The 23468-nt window shown below is 33.4% G+C and overlaps 1 protein-coding gene and 1 pseudogene across 1 annotated transcript; both read right to left on the bottom strand.

Annotated features, from left to right (window-relative positions):
* Positions 1 to 691: 691 nt before the first annotated feature.
* On the bottom strand, positions 692 to 4596 carry LOC130806104 (40S ribosomal protein S11-like). The gene is made up of 7 exons (XM_057671033.1): positions 4456 to 4596; positions 3460 to 3532; positions 3333 to 3373; positions 3142 to 3242; positions 1331 to 1475; positions 996 to 1085; positions 692 to 860 (listed from the first exon to the last, which is right to left on the bottom strand). Exons 2-7 carry the CDS (start codon positions 3469 to 3471, stop codon positions 770 to 772), a joined length of 480 nt encoding a protein of 159 aa, XP_057527016.1. The 5' UTR covers positions 3472 to 3532; positions 4456 to 4596; the 3' UTR covers positions 692 to 769.
* LOC130806103 (E3 ubiquitin-protein ligase COP1-like) lies at positions 4480 to 22311 on the bottom strand (annotated as a pseudogene).
* Positions 22312 to 23468: the final 1157 nt, after the last annotated feature.

Below are 23468 nucleotides of genomic sequence, written 5' to 3'. Positions count from 1 at the left end.
TGGTTGACACACTTTATTGTATGTGCAAGCAATTTAGGTAGATTAAGGAAGTTTCATTACCGTAAATATCCTAATAAAACATAGAGTGGAAAAAGTTTTAGAAATTCTTGGCCAAGATCCGAATAAGTCATGAGTACCCCATACCAAACGTAAATTATAAGCTTTCAAAGTGTTCTGAAAATTTTTAATGGAATGTAAAGTGTGGAAAAAGAGAATTTTGTGCTGTTCAGTTATTGGTCGTGACTTGAAATTAATGTTTCGTCTCTATTGTGTCGTATTGCCTCACTATGTTGCATTAACCTTGAGATAAATGAGATCATTGACAATTTACTTCTCTATATATATAATTTGGCAAATTGAGATCTTCCCATGCAAATACTTGGTAACTCCATTACATTATATCAGCTAAGCTTATTAAAATCTTTTTAGTTATTTATGATTCTTAGAGAAATTTGCTGCCTCTAAAGTTATCAAGTCATTGTTCACATAACATGGGTAAATTAAATTAGAGAGTAACGTGGCCAAGAATAAATTATGTGGAGTAGAAGTTACTAATATATATTAAATAATATATTTCAAACATATACGTTAAATTACCATAAAATATATCAAAATTTTAGGTGCATCCTTAGCTGTTCCGCATTTAGACGAGATTTAAAAAAATTTGAATGTCACTCTAAAAACAAAGCAATTTAATGAAAGTACATGAAAAAAGTTTTCTGATTACTTCTAAAATTTGTAAAAACTAGAATTGGGGTCAAAATCTGGTTTACATGCCAGTAAATGCCTTCTTGCCACCAGCAGCTGACCCTGCTGGGACAACCTTCAGTACATTAAATCTTACCGTCTTTGATAGAGGCCTGCATGAAAATAAGGTCTTAGATCGATTTAATACACAGCTTCCAGTATTTAGAGAAATATCAAATGATAAGATTTCATAATTCGGGAACAAAAATAAATACTAAATGGTTTGAGAGAAATGAGGATTAATGAACCTGCACTGTCCGATGATGACATGGTCACCTTCCTTAACACGAAAACAAGGTGAAATGTGGGCAGAAATATTTGAGTGCCTCTTCTCATACCTATGAACACATCAGAAATTAGTACAATTTCAAAGTCTTGATCCCAACAATACAGGGTTAGCTACATGAACCAAGACATTCACTGAGGGGAAAAGTCGTTAACAAAGAGTATTCGACCATATTCAATACTAACAATAATAATAATGTATAATACTAATCTACATCTACCCAAATCAATTCAGAAATTAGTAATGATGGGAAAAACAAAAAACATAGATCAGGAAAAAACCAAACGATCAACCAACCTTTGGTACTTTTTGATATAGTGAAGGTAGTTGCGCCGAACAATGATGGTTCTTTGCATCTTAGCACTGTGGCAGGTACCAGCAAGGATACGACCTCTGATAGAAACATTGCCAGTAAAGGGGCATTTCTTGTCTATGTATGTACCTAAATACAGAGTAGTGCGTGTGAGCTATCTTGAAAAAGAGTTACATACAACTATCATAGTAGATATAATCACCAGTATGGTTCAACAAAGGATGTCCCAACTGAAAACTATTATGTGAAGAGAAGAGATCCAGAGCGCTTTAAAATAGCTCATCATACCAACAATTCCCAACTCATAAAGATGAACAATTTTCAATGTCAAAGACATTGGAACACCAAAACTGGCAAAAAAGTTAACGAGTATAGATAGTTCCAACTCCTAAGTCCACTTTCACAACAAAATTTCATTACCCCAATGCCAATAAGAGGATGCCATCTAGGATGGGATTTGAGGGGCAGATGTACGCAAACTTACCCCAATGCCAGTTTTCGATTCACACTTAGTAGCAAACATCATGTGCACTTCACATAAATGAGAGTGCAAATTATTTAATAAGTCACTTTTTATAATCTATTATAATCTGAAATCAAGAAACTCTAAATCTTTGGCCCATTGAAAAAAGACATCCCAAATACACTTTTATGAGAGATTAAATGCAATGTAAAAAACATAAGAGAATGGCAATGGCGTTTCAGTGTAATTTTGCTAGAAAAACAACGTGAGTTCTTGCTTGTGTTTGTTCAACTTTGGTAAAACTTTTTCTTCATTAAATTCCGTCATCTAGTACCATTGGAATCAGGTGGTAATGAAAATTTGAGAAAAAAAAGAATTTAAGAAAAAAAAGAATTTACGGTTAGAAATTAATTCATATAAGAATGATAAATTGATAGCATGCTACTTTTAAAATTCAGACTAGAAATTTTAAACATTGTCCATGTTTATCACTTCTTACCAAATGGGTTAAGGTATAGAATTACTTCGTGGGAGACATTAATCGTTATCTATCAAACACAACTGTTACCAAACTAGATATACCCTCTACATGCTTGTTTCGAAAGTATTTACAGAAATGTCCCAACTAGAGTATAGCTTCAAATAACTTCAACAATGACTTAAGAAAGCACAAGGAAATAAGGAAAAGACAACTAATAACAAAAGGAATCCCAGGTGGCGAGTAACTTAAATTAGCAGACAGTGCCAGTGTCACGAATCGAGAATCGGAAAAGCAGATTATTGACAGTTTTAAGCTATTTTGAGCTTAGCACCAAACCAATTAACTAAGTTATTTGTTGTATCGCCCACAATCTTTTGGAATAAGGCTTTGACATTTTTGTTGTATTGCAAATAATCTCACCGCCGACCAATGAAAGCACAGGAGAATAATGCAACCACACCAAACTACGTAACCTAACAAATTTGCGATGGTGAGTAACACAAATTAGCAGGCAATGCCAATATAGAATGTCAATAGTCATCAATACAACAAAATAAATGAGCTATTTGTTGTAAATATACCCTGCCTGCACATTCGTGAATCACTACGGAACCAAAAAGTTTGCATTTTAGACAGGAAAGTGCTCTTAAATCATACCCAACAAAATGAAAACTCTGAAAAATTAACAAAATCGTCACCACAAACAACCAGTCGTTCAATGATCATTGGAAAAACATATTTCATTATTGAACTTTCAGATCAATTCAGAACCGTATAAATAGGCATTGAGCATCTAAAAACATGAACAAAAATCCCGAAAAATATAAACTAAATAGAATAAAAAAAAAAACCTTCAATTGCATCACGAGGAGTTTTGAATCCCAAGCCAATGCTTTTCCAAAACCTGTTTCCTCCTTTTCCCGGTCTCTTTCCTTTCCCTGACTTCTTCGACCTGCAAATTTTCATTAATCATCATTATCAACATCTTAAGAAAAATACGACGATCAAACTTGAAACAATTACAATTTGAAGGGTCACTTACGAAAGGAAAACCTTCGGTTGCTTCAAAAACGCTTTCTCGGTCTGTTCAATCACAAAGAAAACAAAGGTAAGGATCGAGATTTAGATTAACATTTTTAAAAAGCGATAGTAAGTGAGAAGAGAGAAACCTGTTCCGCCATTGTTAGGATTTGAATTGGCTTCTGAGGCGATAGCGAAAAACCCTAGTTGGGAGTGAATAGACTGCGTGATGATGCAATTTATATTTTTATTTATCAATCAAAAATTAAAAATACGATGACAAAAGTGATGGTGAAAAATAAAATATTACCCCTCTTATTCATCTTAAATGTCTTATTTATTTTATTCACTATATTCAACGTATTAAGTATATCTAATCAAAATATATAATTTAAAATTATACAAAGTTGATATTAATAAACATTACGTTAAAATGAATCTAATAAGATCTCACATGATTGTGTTTTAACTTATAAATAAACAAAATACAATTTAAAAGTGATAGATAAATAGTGTCTCAAATACATCTATTGATTTTATCACTTAAATTCATATTTAAGCGCACATTTTCATTCATAAAAACAGAAATTTCCCAGTATAAATTTATTTATGCTTCTCTTTCATCCATTGATTTTCAATATTCAAGTAGTTTTATATAACCTCTAACAACATCCGGGTTTTCATAGAACATTATTGTTATTGAAGAACATCATCTATAAATAGAAACATCTCTAATAGCATACATGTATATAAACAAACATTAATACTAATAACAGTATAACGTTACATCATTCGAGCCGCCAAGTCTACACTCACGCTTTACATTTATACAAAACTTATACAAAGACCCCTTGTTATCGATCACGTGTAATTCTTATTTATGTGAATTTACATATGATAGTTTACAAAAACGACAAGATTGCCAACACCCGATCGCTCTCAAATCCCACATGGATAGTCACGTTTGGGTAATGAAATGTTGCGCATAGAGCACTTTGTCATGCTTGACATAGCCATGAGCTCATGATATATACAAGAGATAATAAAATAAAATAAAAATAAATAAAAAAAAAAAAAAAAAAAAAAACAGTAACGGAAAGTGTAAACGCATAATCGAGGCGTAGAGCTTATTTCGTAATTCGTACCTGTGAAAATAAATTAGGAGTAGGCTAAGCAGCAAGTACTAGCACCTTAATAGTTCCTTGACTATTAGCAGTTAACAGTGTAGGGCTATCATTTCCAGCAAACAGCACTGATGAAATAGGCTCCGACATCGTCATCAGCGTCGTCAACATCTGGTGATCCAAACCTATGACATGCTACGGCCCTAGCAATTTCCTACAAACGACATATTTTCATATAACTTCGGATTAATACGGAACTCAACAGCTCATGTGAGATGGGCGAATTATCACTGAAAACTGAATACTCTGACCTTGTGATAGACATAAACATCCTTAGTTTCACTTCAACAGTCAATGTATTCATTGTTTACACCAAGCCCTACAAAGTTTTTCTCGTTCGTATGGCCTTTAAATGTACGAACCTGCAAAGTCATTCACATGGTAGTTTAAATGATATTCATCATCATCATATCCGGTATATTTTGCTTCTCTAAACTATGATCAAGGTTTGGGTTTGGAGAGGGTTGAATGACGGCAAACCATATCCTTTGAGATAAGGAGCTGAAAGGAAAACACACCAATCTTCCCTCCCTTCCCCTCTTCTTTCCTTTCAAAAAATATATCCAAACATAGTGTAAATATATATATATATATATATATATATATATATATATATATATATATATATATATATATATATATATATATATATATATATATATATATATATATATATATATAGGGTTGAGTTTCAGTGAAAACCAACCTTATATGAGAACCATGAGAACCATATTATGAGCCGTAGGATGAGATTTAATGGCTGAGATTAACGCGCGTCTAATTAAGGGTATTTTTGTAAATTCGCGTTATATTGAATAAAACCAGGTTTTGTTTTTCAGTTTCCATTTGCGTTCAACTCTGCTTCCTTCACCTTGCGTTCTTCAAGTACGAATCACCATTTTTGTCCATCTCAAACTCTACTTGCTTCTTTCAACCTTCATGTTTGCTTCTTACAATCGGCATTTTTGCCCTATAGACAGCCATTTTTGTCTGTAGAACAATCCACATTCAACTGTTCTTACAATCGACATTTATAACTGACATTTTAGATTTTGTCTCTGCTTCACCATTATTCACCTTCAATCGGCACTCAAAAAGCTTGCATTTTAGTAATGGTAAATATAAGTTCACATTTTCGATTTTTCTGTGCGATTTTTGCATTTTTTGCTGCAAATTTTTTGAATTGTGATTTTTTCTGTGCGATATTGCGATTTCATCGACATTTTGCGATTTTTGAATTGCAACATTTCAGAGGGTTTTCATTATGGTTAGTATCCATTATGCTGTATTCTCATCGATTTAAGGTCTATTATTCACTCCTATTGAAATGTTTGTATCAATTTCTAACTAATATTATGGTCTGCGATTTATGGTCTGTTATTCACTTATAGTGTATTACTGTAGTGCTTTCATTTTTATGGTCTTTTATGCTCTGTTATAGTGTATGATTGTAAGAATATTGTTACCTTTACCAAAGAATTGTGTTCTTTTTCAATAAAAGGTGTTGCTTTTTGGTTAGATTTGTGTTACGGATTATGTTTTAGGATGAAATTGAAGAAATTAGCGGCTCAACCGAACATATGGAACCCTTACAAACTGTGACTTTTACAACCACTTCTAACCTTGGTGATAACAATGCAAATTCTTCAAGTCAACTCATGGTAAGCCTCTATTTATCAATAATACGCAATAAAGTATATGCACAGTGTTACTTACGTAGGAAATGTGATGATTTTTACACAAAATGTCTTACTTTTTGCTTTAGGTTGCATTGCAATATAATAATGATAAGGCTGGAACATCTTTAACTGAGCATATAGAACCCTTACAAACTGTGACTTTTACAACCACTTCTAACCTTGGTGATAACAATGCAAATTCTTCAAGTCAACTCAAGGTAAGCTTCTATTTATCAATAATACGCAATAAAATATATGCACAGTGTTACTTTTGGGTAGGAAATGTGATGATTTTTACACAAAATGTCTTAGTTTTTACTTTAGGTTGCAGTGCAAGATAATAATGATAAGGCTGGAACATCTTTAACTGAGCATATGGAACCCTTACAAACTGTGATTTTTACAACCACTTCTTAAGTGAACACTTATATATAAGTTTATTTATGACGATAATAATACATTTGGTGTTAATTTGTGTTGGAAATGTATTACTTTATGTTGAAAGCGTGTTACTTTCTGTTGAAAACAATGTTATTGGTATTGTGTTTCAGGGTACACTTACTCATAATCTTAATCGTAAACAGTTCATCGCTCATTGTAAGAAAAATCTGATACAAGTATTGCATATGACTTTTGATTCATTAGAAGAAGGGGTGAAATTCTATGAAACATATGCTAAGGCTTGTGGTTTTGACATTACATCAGGGACTAAGAAAGTCTATAAAGGTGTTGTTACATCTAAATACTATTTGTCTAATAAACAAGGGATGAAGGAAGAGAAATTAGGTGCATTGAGAAGAAGACTTGTAACTCGTGAAGATTGTTATGCTAAAATTGTTTTTCAAAGGACTAAAGAGGGTAAATATAGGGTTTTTAAGTTTATTGAAGCCCATAGCCACATTCTTGCCTCACCTATTTCTAGGCAACATTTAAAAGGGTCATCTAGTTTAAACAGTGGACAAAAAAGATACATTATGAACAATTTGAACTTGAATAAAGGTCCAACAAGTTCATATAGGATGTGGAAAGAACAAGTAGGAAGTTATTTGAAAGTAGGTGCTTCACTTGATAACTTTATTTGAAAGTGTTTTATTAATGAATCTGATGGGCAAATGTTTGTGGAAATGTTTGTTAAGAAGAAAGAAATTTCACCTAGTTTTTTTTTTTTTTGATTTTGAGGTTGATGATACTAAATCTCTATCGAAGGCAATTTGGGCAGATGGTATTAGTAGGAGAAACTATTCATTGTTTGGTGATTCGATATTTGTGGATGCTACTTATGGTACTAACAAGTATAATCAAATTTTTGTTCCTTTCACGGGTGTTGACCATCACAAAAAATGTGTTACTTTTGCAGTGAGTCTTATTAGTAGGGAAGATGTATCTTCTTATACTTGGTCATTTGAATCTTTTTTGAGGGCAATGGATGGAAAACAACCAGATTCCATTATAACAGGCCAAGATCCAGCCATAAAAGTTGCTCTACCCAATGTTTTTGACAAGTCTATTCATAAATTCTGTTGTTGGCATATAATAAAGAAACTAACTGATAAAGTTTCTATTGAGTTACGTAATGATGATGAGTTTTTAAGAAGAATTAATAGACTTGTATATAATAGGGATAATGAGCCCCATGAATTTGAAGATCAGTGGTCAAAAATGATGTTGGATTATGAGCATGCTAATTTAAGAAATAATGACTGGTTGAATAGTATGTATGATATTAGAGAAATGTGGGTGCTCGCAAATTTTAGAGATCTTTATATGGGTGGTTTGCTTAGAACAACATCTAGGTCGAAAGTGAGAACAATTATTTCAATTACTTTGTGAACAAATTTCTTACATTAGTTGAACTCCAAATGAGGTTTCAAAGTGCGATGGATGTTCAACGTTAGATGATGTAGACACTAGATAGTAAATGCAAGTTATATTTTGCACCTTTGAAGACTCGTATCCCTCTTGAAAAACATGCTTCTAGTGTCTACACATATGTTGTTTTTTATGATTTTCAAGAACAAATTCTTAGTGCACGCGATGAGTGTGGTTTTGAAATTCGTTAGAGATGGCAAGGATGTGTATCATGTGGTACATTTCAACACTGGGACATTTTTTGAAGTTGTGTATGATGCACAAATATTGTATGTTAATTGCTCTTGTAAGTTATTCAAAAGAGTAAGAGTCTTATGTAAGCATGCATTATGGGTTTTGCTATAGAATCTAGAAAAGGGGTTTTAGGAGATGTTTGGAATGAGGTACATCGATGCATTAGTTTGGCAGAAGATGATGAGGATGATTTGGTTGAACTTTTGCAGAAAATGAAGTTGTATTCAGCTGAGCTTTTAGCAATAAAAGAATCGTGGGGTTGAGAAGACAAAACGTCAAGAGTTAGAAAAGTTTTTGGGTTGTGAAGCTCCTAAAACAATTACAATTTAAAACCCTAAACAATCTTCAAACAAAGGCAAGAGGAAAGAAAAAGATCCAAAACAAAAGGATACTGAAGATGAAGAGGAACAAAGGGTGACAAAGCAAAGACAATGTAAAACTTGTGGCAAAGTTGCAGGTCACAATAGTCGCACGTGTCCACATAAGAAAAAATAAGTAAGTACAGTATGATATAAAAGTGTTACTTTCTGTTGGTACTTCTTAGATAAATATTGAATTTTACTTTCTTTGATAAATAGTGATACTTTCATTATTAAACATTTCAGTTTTCCACATTTAGACATTTAACATATATATTTTCGTCACTAAATCTTGCAGGTGACTTGTTTATGAAATACAGTGGTAAATGATTGAATCCCTACTTCAGAAGAACAGTTATATTTGGAGTTGTGTAGCAGTTGCAGAGTGTAAACTAATTTATGATTGATTCTCTAGAGAAATAGTCTAATCATTAGTATTAGTAGTATGTAGATTACATTCTGTTTATTTTAACATTAGTAGGTTGTATTTTATGAAGAGGATAATTGCCTTTAGACTAATCTTTATTTATTTTAACATTGTAATTGTTAGAATTAGTTATATGTAGACTAATTTATTTTTAATGTCATTATCATTCAATTTATCACAAATATTGTGTTGAAATCATCACGGTTTTTGTTGAAAGCATCACGATTTTATGTGGAAAGCATCACACGTTTATAAATGTAACACAGATTATATGAAATGGTAGTGTATCATGTATTGTATGAAAGCATCACGTTTATAAAAAGTATATAATAAGAAAAAACAGTTCAATTTAAACTTACAAAAAATTTATATGAAATGGTAGTGTATCATGTATTGTATTTTGTGTTGAATAAATGTAACACAGATTTGATTTTGAAAGCATCAATGTTTTTTGTAAAAAGCAGCACAGTTTGAAGTAGAAAGCATCATACAAACAAAACATCACAGTTTTATACAAAAGCATCACACGTCAACACAATTGTTTTCGTGTTGATGACGTTAACTTGAATATTGTTGAGATTTTTAATATCATTATCATTCATAACAATATTTTGTTGAATCATCACAGTTTTGTGTTGAAAGCATAAAGGTTCTATGTTGAAAGCATCACACATGGAATCAACACAAACTCAAATTTTCTTTTTTCCTCTCTACTTGGCAGTTAACTTCGGTGCTGGTGAAGGTGTTTTCTCAAGATCTGATATTCCCAGGTCAAAGCTTGGTAAGTCGATGTCGGTTGTTCTTTTTTAACCACTCTTATCCTGTCCATAATCTCATCAATCTCCTCCATCACTTTTGGGTTTGAATACCATTGTGATAGTGTTGGAGAGTCTGATGATTGTCCGACATCTTGTGCTTGATTGCCGTTTGCCTTTAACTTCAACGGTTTTGATAGATGATGTTGAGTAACAATTTCCATGTTCCTCTTCATCTTGCTAACTTCCTCCATAAGCTCCTTAATAAAAAGAATATAATAAGAAAAAACAGTTCAATTTAAACTTCTTACAAAAAATTTATATGAAATGTGTTACTTTATAGACAAAAAACTGCTACTTTATATTTTAAAATGTGCTACTGGTTGTTTTTATAAAAAATTAAATGATAAAAATAATATTACTTACATCACCAACTGTATCATGAATTTGTTGATCAGAAGATGCCAACAAGCCATCGGGAATAGGGATTCTGAGATACATCCCATTTTCTTCTAGCTCCACTCATCATCATGCGATTTTTTTCTTAATTTCTTTGAAATTGGGTATGTGTCTCCATCTAAATCACCCAGTCCAAAGGATCTAGCCTTCAACTCAAGTTGTGCCCTTTTTTTCAAAGTCTCATAAGTCCAATGTTGGATTAAGGGCAACCTTGGTGATGGAAAAATTATCTAGGGAGCTAACTCGATGGTGAAAGCAAAATTCTAATATGGCTAGACATGAAGGAATATTTTTCAAATTTTTTGTTTGGCATCTCTCCAAGCCATTTCTAAACATATCAAACACTAAACCACACCAGTTAATATTTGTTATCTCATTAACATCAACAAATGGTTTAAGCAAACTAAGATCAACAGTTCGGTGTGAATTGGGAGCCAAAAATGTAATAAAAGCATACATTACAAAAAACCTTTTAAAATCATCGCCCCCATCAGTTAACTCCAACAACATTTTGGAAAGTAGTTGTTCAGCAGATATATCCTTAACCCCAACACAATCTAGTTTTTGTTGCCACTCCTCAAATAAATCATACTCAGATATATCTTCACTTGAATTAGTTTGTTTAATAACATCATTAACAGTTAACGGCAAGCAAAAAATATCGCAGACATCATACTCAGTATAGTGTACTTGCAGTTTTGATTGACTATGAAAACTGAAGTACTGACATCATATTGGTGAATAAAGTACTTAGCCATACCATGATAAGACATCTTAATCCTCAACAGAAGCAATCCTTCAAAACCAATTTCTTTCACAGCACTCCTTTGGCAGACATCATATTGTAAGTAGATAATTCTCTTTGATTTTATACACGATTATTTCTGCGATTTTTCTTGCGTCAATTGTTCTTTGCTTCAATTTTTCTGCAATTATTTTTGTCTTCCATTATTTCTGCGATTTTCTTTCTTTTGGATTTGTTCTTCGATTTATACACGAATTTTTTATGGGTTATAGGAGAGAAGGTCAACTTCATATGTTCTCATCTCCTTCTCAAATGGTTTGTTTGTGTGATAAATTGAATGATAAACAAAGGAGTGTTGTGAAAGAAATTGGTTTTGAAGGATTGCTTCTGTTGAGGATTAAGATGTCTTATCATGGTATGGCTAAGTACTTTATCAACCAATATGATGTCAGTACTTCAGTTTTCATAGTCAATCAAAACTACAAGTACACTATACTGAGTATGATGTCTGCGATATTTTTGGCTTGCCGTTAACTGTTAATGATGTTATTAAACAAACTAATTCAAGTGAAGATATATCTGAGTATGATTTATTTGAGGAGTGGCAACAAAAACTAGATTGTGTTGGGGCTAAGGATATATCTGCTGAACAACTACTTTCCAAAATGTTGTTGGAGTTAACTGATGGGGGCGATGATTTTAAAAGGTTTTTTGTAATGTATGCTTTTATTACATTTTTGGCTCCCAATTCACACCGAACTGTTGATCTTAGTTTGCTTAAACCATTGGTTGATGTTAATGAGATAACAAATCTTAACTGGTGTGGTTTAGTGTTTGATATGTTAAGAAATGGCTTGGAGAGATGCCAAACAAAAAATTTGAAAAATATTCCTTCGTGTCTAGCCATATTAGAATTTTGCTTTCACCATCGAGTTAGCTCTCTAGATATTTTTCCATCACCAAGGTTGCCCTTAATCCAACATTGGACTTATGGGACTTTGAAAAAAAGGGCACAACTTGAGTTGAAGGCTAGATCCTTTGGACTAGGTGATTTAGATGGAGACACATACCCAATTTCAAAGAAATTAAGAAAAAAATCGCATGATGATGAGGTGGAGCTAGAAGAAAATGGGATGTATCTCAGAATCCCTATTCCCGATGGCTTGTTGGCATCTTCTGATCAACAATTCATGATACAGTTGGTGATGTAAGTAATATTATTTTTAACATTTAATTTTTTATAAAAACAACCAGTAGCACATTTTAAAATATAAAGTAGCAGTTTTTTGTCTATAAAGTAACACATTTCATATAAATTTTTTGTAAGAAGTTTAAATTGAACTGTTTTTTCTTATTATATTCTTTTTATTAAGGAGCTTATGGAGGAAGTTAGCAAGATGAAGAGGAACATGGAAATTGTTACTCAACATCATCTATCAAAACCGTTGAAGTTAAAGGCAAACGGCAATCAAGCACAAGATGTCGGACAATCATCAGACTCTCCAACACTATCACAATGTTTTTCAAACCCAAAAGTGATGGAGGAGATTGATGAGATTATGGACAGGATAAGAGTGGTTAAAAAAGAACAACCGACATCGACTTACCAAGCTTTGACCTGGGAATATCAGATCTTGAGAAAACACCTTCACCAGCACCGAAGTTAACTGCCAAGTAGAGAGGAAAAAAGAAAATTTGAGTTTGTGTTGATTCCATGTGTGATGCTTTCAACATAGAACCTTTATGCTTTCAACACAAAACTGTGATGATTCAACAAAATATTGTTATGAATGATAATGATATTAAAAATCTCAACAATATTCAAGTTAACGTCATCAACACGAAAACAATTGTGTTGACGTGTGATGCTTTTGTATAAAACTGTGATGTTTTGTTTGTATGATGCTTTCTACTTCAAACTGTGCTGCTTTTTACAAAAAACATTGATGCTTTCTAAATCAAATCTGTGTTACATTTATTCAACACAAAATACAATACATGATACACTACCATTTCATATAAATTTTTTGTAAGTTTAAATTGAACTGTTTTTTCTTATTATATACTTTTTATAAACGTGATGCTTTCATACAATACATGATACACTACCATTTCATATAATCTGTGTTACATTTATAAACGTGTGATGCTTTTCACATAAAATCGTGATGCTTTCAACAAAAACCGTGATGATTTCAACACAATATTTGTGATAAATTGAATGATAATGACATTAAAAATAAATTAGTCTACATATAACTAATTCTAACAATTACAATGTTAAAATAAATAAAGATTAGTCTAAAGGCAATTATCCTCTTCATAAAATACAACCTACTGATGTTAAAATAAACAGAAAGTAATCTACATACTACTAATACTAATGATTAGACTATTTCTCTAGAGAATCTCGATTAGCAATAACTAAACGAGAAAGAGTACAAATTGATACAAACAGAAACTGAAATGTTACAAATGGAAACTGAAATGTTACAAATGGAAACTGAAAAACAAGACCTGGTTTTATTCAATATAACACAAATTTACAAAAATACCCTTAATTAGACGCGCGTTAATCTCAGCCATTAAATCTCATCCTACGGCTCATAATATGGTTCTCATGGTTCTCATATAAGGTTGGTTTTTCACTGGAACTTAACCCTATATATATTGTTCCTTTCTTATTCCAAAATATCCCCACAAAATAATTTGCGAATTATAGCCTTAAAGTTTAGCACTTTTGCAAATTACAGTCTTAATGTTTATTTTTTGCGAATTACAGCCACCAAAATATCAAAGTTTGCAGTTTCAGGCCAAAACACAAAATTCCAACTATTTTGGTGGTCGGAATTTTAAGTTAAGTGGTCGAAAATTTGTGTTTTTGGCCTGAAACTACAAACTTTGTTTCTTTGGCGGCTATAATTTGTAAAAATAAAGGCTGTAATTCGCAAAAGTGTTAAACTTTAAGACTGTAATTTGCAAATTATTCTATCCCGAAAGATTATAGTTTTGTAGTCGGTTTCTTCCACCGTATAAGTAAAATGATGGGTATGCAGTATTTATACAATGTGAGATCCACTATTTATCTAAGCAACTTCACAGTTCTACGCTGCAATTAACTTAACCATTCAGAATTAATGTTAAGAAAGTATGGCTTCAATATCAATCCAAAATATTCTTTTGAAACTGTAGATACTCACCGGTAAGTTCTCTCTCACATCCCAAAGCCTCAATGTGCTGTCCGTTGATGGCTTGATGCTGAAGCAAGCTCAGTAGTTGATAAAAATTTGACGTATGAAACAGCTTTCTGATGGCCACCAAAAACATGAACTGGCTGGCTTACATTCCTCAAGTCATAACAATGAATATGATGGTCTGCAGAACCAACCTGCATAACAGAAGTAATCGAAAGGTAAAGATGAATATTAGGACAAGTGGAAGAGCAACACAAGATTTCCCGATTACAATTGGCCTTCATCAAGGTTGGGTCCTAATTCCCTTCTTTTTACAAAGATCTGAATAAGATTACTTGATCGATACAAAGAGACGTGCTTTCATGCATGCTGTGTGTTGAAATACATATTTTGGTAGATGAAAAGAAAATGGGGTAAATGCTAAATTAAAACGATGTAAACAAGAGTTGGAGCCCCAAGAGTTCAAATTTACATTTAGCACGAATGAGATGACGAGAGACACTATAAAACTAGAAGAGAAAGAAATCGTGGACGCTTCAGATATCTTGAGTCCAAAGTAGTGGGACATCCAATAAGATGTGATCAATAAAATTGAGTGTGGGTGGCAAAAATGAAGAATGGCTACTAGGATATTATCGAGGTGTGCCCCTACAGTTAAAGGGAGAATTTTATCGGATGATCATTAGATCAACGCTACTACATGGAAGAATATTGGACTTTTAGAAAAGATCATCATGATCAGGGGTCTGGGAAGGGAGGGAAGAAAAGCGGCAACCCATACCATAAAGAAGGATGCATCCAAAGAGTCCCTCGACTCTAGAAAGATCCTTAGAAAAAAAGGATCTAGAGAAGTTAAATCTGCCAGCCCGCATCTAACCACACAATCTTGGCCCCTAAACATAAAATTAAAATAAACAGAAACATATAAATAAAATAAAAATAACTAGGTAAAAAATGAGTAAAAGAATGAACTGTAAAAGGCAAGTTACAAGAACACCCACAGTTAACCGAGAGTATCATTAATCTAAGACATGAATAAGGCACCTCTAACTACTCCTATCCCTGGTCACTGGTCAGGTCCTCCAAGAGATGTAACTTTAAGAAAAGATCATAGTAGGAAAATAAGAGTGATAGAAATGTGAATATTTTAGTGGATGAATGGATATACCTTGAGGGATAGAATTCAAAAAGAAGCTATAGAAAAAGGTATAGGGGTTTCAAATATGATGAAAAGATGAAAGAATATCATTTAAGATGGTTTGGGAACATAAAAGGAGGGGGGGCAATCAAAAATGACTTAAGAGGGCAAGATTGAAAAAATATATAAAGGATCTATTACATATTGAGATGTAGAAATTTGGAATGAGTGGAGACAAATCCATATGAACGACCATTGAAATTGATATATTGGTTCATGTGTCGACCTCAATCTTTTGGGACTTAAACTCCGACATTGTTGTTATTCTTGTTATGACATCTTCTAGGAAATGTTGCAAAAGGTATTAAGAGATCATGTCTCTCATGAGAAAGGATGCCAATTTACATCAATCAGACATTCACACAGCATATTAAAGAATGATGTATTGTAGATTTACTAGCCCATCATGTTCGAAACAGCTTCGCCAAGTGAAGTGATCAACAAAAAAAGAACTATAATTTAAATTTATCCAAGAAGCAAGGTGCAATAGAATTATCTCATACTCCCTCAGTCACATTTGATTTGCACCACTATTAAAGTAGTGTGTGGATGAGACATATAACAAATGGGATAAATAAATGAGGGGTGGATGAGATAAAAGAGAGAATGGATGTATGGATGAGATTATAAGAGAATTGCGGAGACCATTGCCAAAAGAGTAAAGGGAGCAAAGTATGTGGAACAACCCAAAATAGAAATTGGGATATGTGTGTTGAACCCCCAGTTAAAAAGGGACAGAGGGAGTACAACAGAAAAAAAGAATTAGACAAGCAAAATACTAGTATAACACAATGTACAATCTTGAGAGAAAGTACTTCAACCACGTTGAACAAATCTTTATCGCAATATGATAGTTAGATCCTGGATTGTACTTGACACAACAAATATTTGTTTTCATGTCAATATTAACCACGCTAGTTTCCTGCTTCATACACCACACTTTAACCTGCCAAACAGATTCCATACGTTAATTAAAGATAAAGCAGCACTCTTCAACCAAGTAAGAATCAAACAAAAAAGAGACCACAATATTAGGTGTTTATTGCAACAAAATGTCTTTTTGAGATTTGAAAGCACACCAAAGCTGAGCAGAACATCAAGATTTTTATCTTTGGACCCAGAAATTGAGTTTGGTTCAAATTTTCTCTACTTATAGCTTCCTTTACGCGGGTTCTCCTTCTCTGGAAAATGCATTTCCTTATCTGATAAGCAATAACAGAAACATAGGCACAACTAATGAACTATGTTTCGAAGATCCAGGGTTAATGCAGGTGCTTCTTCACAGTGTTAAATTGAAGAAATGGTCGATGGACAAGCAAAGATAAAGAACAAGAGAATATTTGCATGGCTCTCCTCTATACGGAAAGGCTAAATTATTTGTTTCTTGGAACATGTGTATTGTCTATCATGATATATCTAATAGCGTCCTTAATAGTCTTTATCAAACATCTGCCAACTGGCAAGCTATCAATGGAAATAAAAGCTGACCTCAAAAATGGTCAACCCACTCTTGACCAAAGTCACCCCTTTCGTTTAAACATTTATCAAACAGAAAACCAGTCAATTCAACCTCATTCAAACAGAATATCAACTGTAACTACCAGGGTATATAATGCATATTGTCATCTTGTTCAGGAAACTCTCATTATTTCAGATCCAATAAAAAGTGAGCAAGAGAGGTTTCTCAAATGAACTGTAATACCTTGCCATCATCACTGCCAGATACAAGCATTGAAGGTTCTGTACACGAAAAATCTACACTCCAAGCCCTTTTTTCATGCTCTTCATACTCCATCACACTCTACAGGAACAGGTCCAAATTGTAAGAAGAAGAAAGGAAAGTCAATCCAAATCTATAGAACAAAGTAAACTCCACGATGAAAAGCTACAAGATACAAAATTAATTAGTCACCTGACGTGTTGTTACATCCCAAACAGTACTATTCCCTCATAATCGCTACTAGCTATTTGGTTCTTGGTAAACTTGTTCCAGCTCAAACAACTCAGTTTGGACAAAGTTGATATCTCAACAACAGGACAGTGTGCATCTGGTTCATTCACAACCTGGAAGCAAAGAAGAAAACAATATTACAAAAGACCGCCAAATGTTTTGCACACAACAGTCAGTTTAAATTTTACAAGACGTCCACTAGAACGCAGATGTGCCAATTAACAGAGTGGTGCCTTCAACTGGGACTGTAATCCACAACAAAGGATCCACCTATCATGATAGACTACAGAGATGAGAATAGCATCACTGCATAATATTATTAACAGAGATAGCCCCTTTTGTTGCCTTACACTACACAATTTACAGGTATATAGCAAAAGAAATTGAAGATATTTCAAGAACACGCAAATGCTAATCACCAATGTCCACCGAACATCTCTGGAACTGCTTTCATCAAATAAAGATTGTTATTCATTCATTCATTTCCTGACATGGCTGTAAAGAAGCCATAAAAAATTGAACTAGCGTACCAAGGAGAAGTCAAAGACTTTAATTCTTCGGGAAACTCCAGCTGTGACAAATAGCTCATCATGATGGTCAAACTCTATGCTGTATTTAGAGACATTAATGGAAATATTAGTAACATTTTCTGTCACAAGCATAATCATTAAAGGAGACTTATACTGCAGCCATATTCTTTTTTCTTCTATCTTTTAAAAGGGGCTTGTTTTTAAGAAGCCTCCAGGGTCGAGCCTTCTTCAATTTTTTTTTTATTTTTTTGATAGAGTTTTCTCCTTTCTTTTTTTTTTTTTGATAAAAAGCCTTCTCCAATATTTGTTACTAGGGGTTCCCAATCGCCAACCTATGATACATTAATACTTGCAATCTTCCTTTCACCTCAACTACCAGTTTGAGACACTTGACTGTAAAAAATGAGCAATGGTATTTGAAATTTTATTTTTTGACCATAAACATTAACATATTTCTTAAAAAATCCAATTCTAACAGTTAAATTAAACATTACCAACACAAGTATAGAAATCCAAGTAGCAGATAAAGCTACTTAGATAATGGAAACTTCCCTTCACATCAAAAGTATCAATGTCAGATATTCAATACAATTACGGGCAAAACCACTCTCACTTTCACCCAAAATCACATCAACAGCTATAAAAGGATCAATTAATAGACTCTGGACAAATATCCATGATAAATTAGCCACTACGAAATATAGGGATCAAGATTGCTAGATTAACCCCCAAAAACTCTCAATCTGTATCATCCATCCCCAATTACTAAATGCAATGAACACAAATCTAAGTTGGGTCTCAGTTCTGCTTCACCATAACACCAACATAGATACCCCAATAACATATAGCTTAAAGTGACAGTACACACACTCCTCTTGAAGAACTTCTTATCAGTTATTACATAAGCATACATTTAAGATCTCATGATTTTGTCTTCTTTTCACAACCCACCTCTCTCAAAAAAAGTTGAGGCTCCAAAATAAGAATGTTAAGGAAGGTGACAATGCTGCAAACTTCCTCATCATATCAATAGTTTACCTTTTTGTCAACATCTCCACTATCAGAGGAGTTCAAAATGAAACAACAATTTACAAAAACAAGAAATACAAGGTTAAAAGTTCACCTTGATACAATATTGGCAGAATGTAAAGGATCCCCATGTCTGAGTTCAGCAATAACTCTCAAGCGGCTGTTTCACATACAGTCACAACAGGTGGAGATAAATATCAAATGGCATGAGAATTGAGAGCACACCAAGTTAGGTGTTCAACAAAAATGAATAAGAAAAAAATGAAATATAAAAAACCTGTAACAAGTGAAGGTAGACAATACAGGTTCGAACTCAGCAAGCCCTGCGCTATAGCCTTCTCTCTGCGTATAGTTTGAATCCATGTCCTCCAGCTTGATTGGCAGGCCAGCCAATTGGCAATGCTTATGCAGGTAACATTCTTGCAGGTCACCACACTGTACATGTGCATGAAACTATATTTAAGAATATAAAGCATAAATCAAGCACCAAACCAATTGGGAGATCACAGAAGGCAAAGGTTAATGTTTTTAATTGCATGTGTAAGCAAGGCCATCTTGCAGGAAAATGATGTCACATATTCTGCAACAAAAGATAAACAGACCATTCTAAGCTGGAACGCAACTCTAGAAATACAAGATTCAATGTACAAACATAGCTCCTGCCTAGAAGGAAAATGTTCTTTAGGTCACAGAAAGTGCTAACAAAAATTAAGAGGCAACATTCAATTTTCTTTGCAATGTTCTCATCTATGCATAACAAAAAGATATATAATACTACAGACCTGCACATGGATTCTCTTCTTTCTCGTCACAGCCAAACCTGAATGACTAATGTACTGTGAGTCCAAACCACTCAAATCATCCTTTCTTGGATGCCCATGGGATCTTTGAGCCTTTACATCCATCTTCTTGTTCTGGAAACCTCCTGTAGCCAACCCTCCAAATGAGCTACGTGAACCAGAAGGTATTCCACCATTACTCCTATCAGCTATTGAATGCCATAATTTTGGTGTAGGAACATCACTGAGCATTTGCAGTTTTACTGGATACCTATCCCTTGCACGATACAAGAACACTCTTAAGTCTCTCCACAGCAGCGATGTCCTCTTTAATGTACTGAAGGTTATTTCGAGTTTGGAAAGTAACAACATTTATTAGATATCATTTCATAATTATAAGAAAAGCATTAATACCAGTCAAAGTTTACTAGATACATGAAGAGAATCATTGTGCAAGTCAACAAAAACCAAACCACACACCTCACTGAGCTCATCAACTTTCTGTTTCCTCAAATAATAAAGGAAATCTAGCAAAGTCTGCATGTATTTCTCAGCTTCTTCTTGCTCCATTTTTCTCTTTTTCGCGGAAAGAAGTGACTTAAGGGTGTCCACCTCCTTTATCGACACTTCACAACCCTGGCTACAAGTCATAATCACATTAAGATACAATTGGAAGACATTTTAAGCAAACAAAATCCAGGAGTGCCATTTACAAGACAATATTGGGAGATAACCCCAACCCATAGAGATTATGGCAAAGTTCTACACTCATAAACTAAACTAGTGACACTAATGTAAAATATAAATATGCAGAGATCATGGAATCCAAATTAAAGAGTATAAACTGTTAATAGACTGAAAGTAAATACAACCTACAGATTGAATTCACTTCCACGAGTTTCACACTAATGCAGAGCACAAATATTCAAAGATCGCGGATTCCAGTTAAAGAGTATTTATTCTTTAAAGATTACAATATAACCGATAGATTTAATCCACTTCTACGAGCATTGGCAGACATAGGCTTCCTCACCTGCCAGCACATGAAAACACTTAAATTAAAAATATCATAGTTCTTGATATATTTTTGTGTTAATTTTGTGTATATTTCAAGTAACTTATGCTCTCACTTACATTTTATCTAGGTCCGCCACCGTGACCACAAGCTTGTACTTAAAGTACTCCCTGTAACCGAAATTATTTGTCACCAAACCATCAACTCACACATAGAACCTCTATATGATAGCTTTGTTGTGTATATTCCTCCCCGTCATTTACCTTCATACCTAAATTCGATCATAAACCTATGAGTCTATGACAACTTCTAACACACAGTTAAGGCGAGAATTTGATTGTGCCTTGTCGGACGGTTTTCTAAATAATGTCGTAAGGAAAACAACACTGAATCCAACGCAAACCAAACTATCCATGTAAACTTCTACAAAAAGCAATAGCTATATTGAGCATTTGTGCTCACTGCTTAGTAGATCTATAATCATTCACAAGCCTAGGGAAAAATCGGGGTGCAAAAGTGCAAAAGTTCGCCGTGATCTTGGCCTATAATTTTGACATTGACGTGAAAACAAAATGTGTGGACATGTGCATGTGAATGTTTCGCTATACTAAAACAAGTAACAACACATATGTCGTCAACTAATATTTGTTGAGTTATACGAATCATATAAATTTTCGTCTTCGTTTGTCTCATGTTTTTTTGGTAATAATTAAATTTAAATGCTAAATTTTCATCGCTCAGAACCACAACTTTCAAGTTCTCACTCCAGCCTCAAATGGCAATGGTTTACAATATGTTCACAAGTCGCTAACATAACACAAGGATCAATATTGAAAATCAAACACTGTGAAAGGAACTTGCAAGTTACAAACATAATCACATTCCAGAAGAACAAATCAAAAAATGAACTGACCTGCAATAATGAGCGGCGAAATTGCTCAACAGGAGATGCATTTTTGGGAACTTGACGAACTGAAGCCTTCTTTAATAGCTACAAATGCGGCAATAAACCGTATATAATACAAAAGGCTGCAAATTTACAAATTAACAGACAAAAAACTTTCTCAACAAATAATTAAAATTATTTCCTTTTCATCAACATTAACATTCTTCATTTAAAAAAAACCAAAATTGTCGTTCAATTCTAAAACTTCAGTTTATGGAGAAGAAATTAGCGTGAATTCATTCAAATTCATTCTATTTTATCACTATTAATAAATTAATTAAAAAATACAAACTAATTCCGAAACCTAAACTTATCGAGGCGAAAATTAGGGAAAAGCTGATCATTAGTTAGATGACAACCACAACAAGGTCAATCACTCTTATTACGAAGATGAGTGATTATACACATGTAACAAAAACTATGTCCACAAGCAATAAGAAAAGCGTCGGTAATCATCTGCATACAAATCGGACAAATCAAATCTTTATCAGCTTCAGTTGGTGAAACCTTCAATTCTTCGTTGGTTATAGCGGATATCTGTGTCGAAAATGGCGGAAATAGCGTCAGTAGCTTTCCCTCTGGTGGTGCTAAAGCTCCTATGGTGGAGCTTTCTCTCTCCTCTATTGACGGAAATGTTGAGTATTCTCGCTTATGAAAATGTGCTTTTTAAGAAAAGCCGAAACAAATAAGCAATTTTAATAATAAAAAAATAAAATGAGGTTCACGTGAATTTAATTTAAAAAATATGTGTTTTTATGTCTGAGTTTAAGGTCAAGTATGTTCGCTCTTATTAACGGCAAATAAAAATTAGGTAAAAAATGTCAAAATTATTTCAAAAGTGAAACAATGTAATTACATTAGAAGGGACAAAAAAAAATTGCAACAAATCTTGTATAGTTACATCTTACCGTGAGACGGGCCTATATAAGTAACCTAAAATATTAAATTGTTGTAATTTTAGAGACAAAATCAATAAACAGTTTGTCTTGAATGAGACCGTCTCACTATGAGACGGGTCCATATAATACTCCATTTTTTTAATTGTTTACATTAAGATCATAAGTAATCGTTTTAAAATATAAGTAATCATTTTAAGATAAAAAGTGTATATTGGGTCAGCCCAATAGAGATAGTCTCACCGTCAAACCGTCTAATTTAAGAATTAGTGATTAATAAAACTAAAAAGATAACTAACACTTTTAGCGTTTGGATCAACCCATATTAAGTTGTCTCACGATGAAACGGTCTTAAAAAAAATTTGTCAAAAAATAGTTTGTGTCACAGTAACTGCAAACAATATAATTTCCATTTTTATCTTTTTAGCATTATAATACTGTCTCTATTTTATTCGCAGTTATTTAACTACGAACAAACAATTTCGAATGAGCCATTAGCCCACATGCCTTACGCTTGAAAGAATGATTTGGTTTGAATGGTTGCCTTTCTCATTAGGAGTAATGATAATATGTACAATAATACAATCTATACTTTAGGAAACTAAATATTTACCTAATATTCTACACAATCATATTGATTATACAAAATATTCTAGTAATCAAAAAATATTATTCTAACACACCCCCGCAGTCGAATCGGGAGGTTGACAGACGCTGAGACTGGAACGAAAATCATCAAATAATACTTGAGGAAGACCTTTGGTGATAATGTCAGCAATCTGATAACGAGTTAGAACATGAAGTACCCGAACATCACCACGTTTAACTTTTTCACGAACAAAGTGAATGTCGATCTCAATATGTTTAGTGCGCTGGTGATGCACTGGATTACCAGCCAAATAGACGTCA

The sequence above is a fragment of the Amaranthus tricolor genome, chromosome 2 (assembly GCF_026212465.1).
Source record: "Amaranthus tricolor cultivar Red isolate AtriRed21 chromosome 2, ASM2621246v1, whole genome shotgun sequence".
Taxonomy (NCBI): Eukaryota; Viridiplantae; Streptophyta; class Magnoliopsida; order Caryophyllales; family Amaranthaceae; genus Amaranthus; species Amaranthus tricolor.
Note: the sequence above shows the minus strand (reverse complement) of the source record. Positions and strands in the feature narration are given on the sequence as shown.

Bases quoted from the DNA above. Each gene is read 5' to 3' on its own strand.
- LOC130806104 (XM_057671033.1), bottom strand. The intron at 1,476-3,141 runs GTTTTTTTTTTT...CTCTGTATTTAG, and splicing joins TCCTCGTGATGCAATTGAAG to GTACATACATAGACAAGAAA. The intron at 1,086-1,330 runs GTTGGTTGATCG...ATGTGTTCATAG, and splicing joins TATATCAAAAAGTACCAAAG to GTATGAGAAGAGGCACTCAA.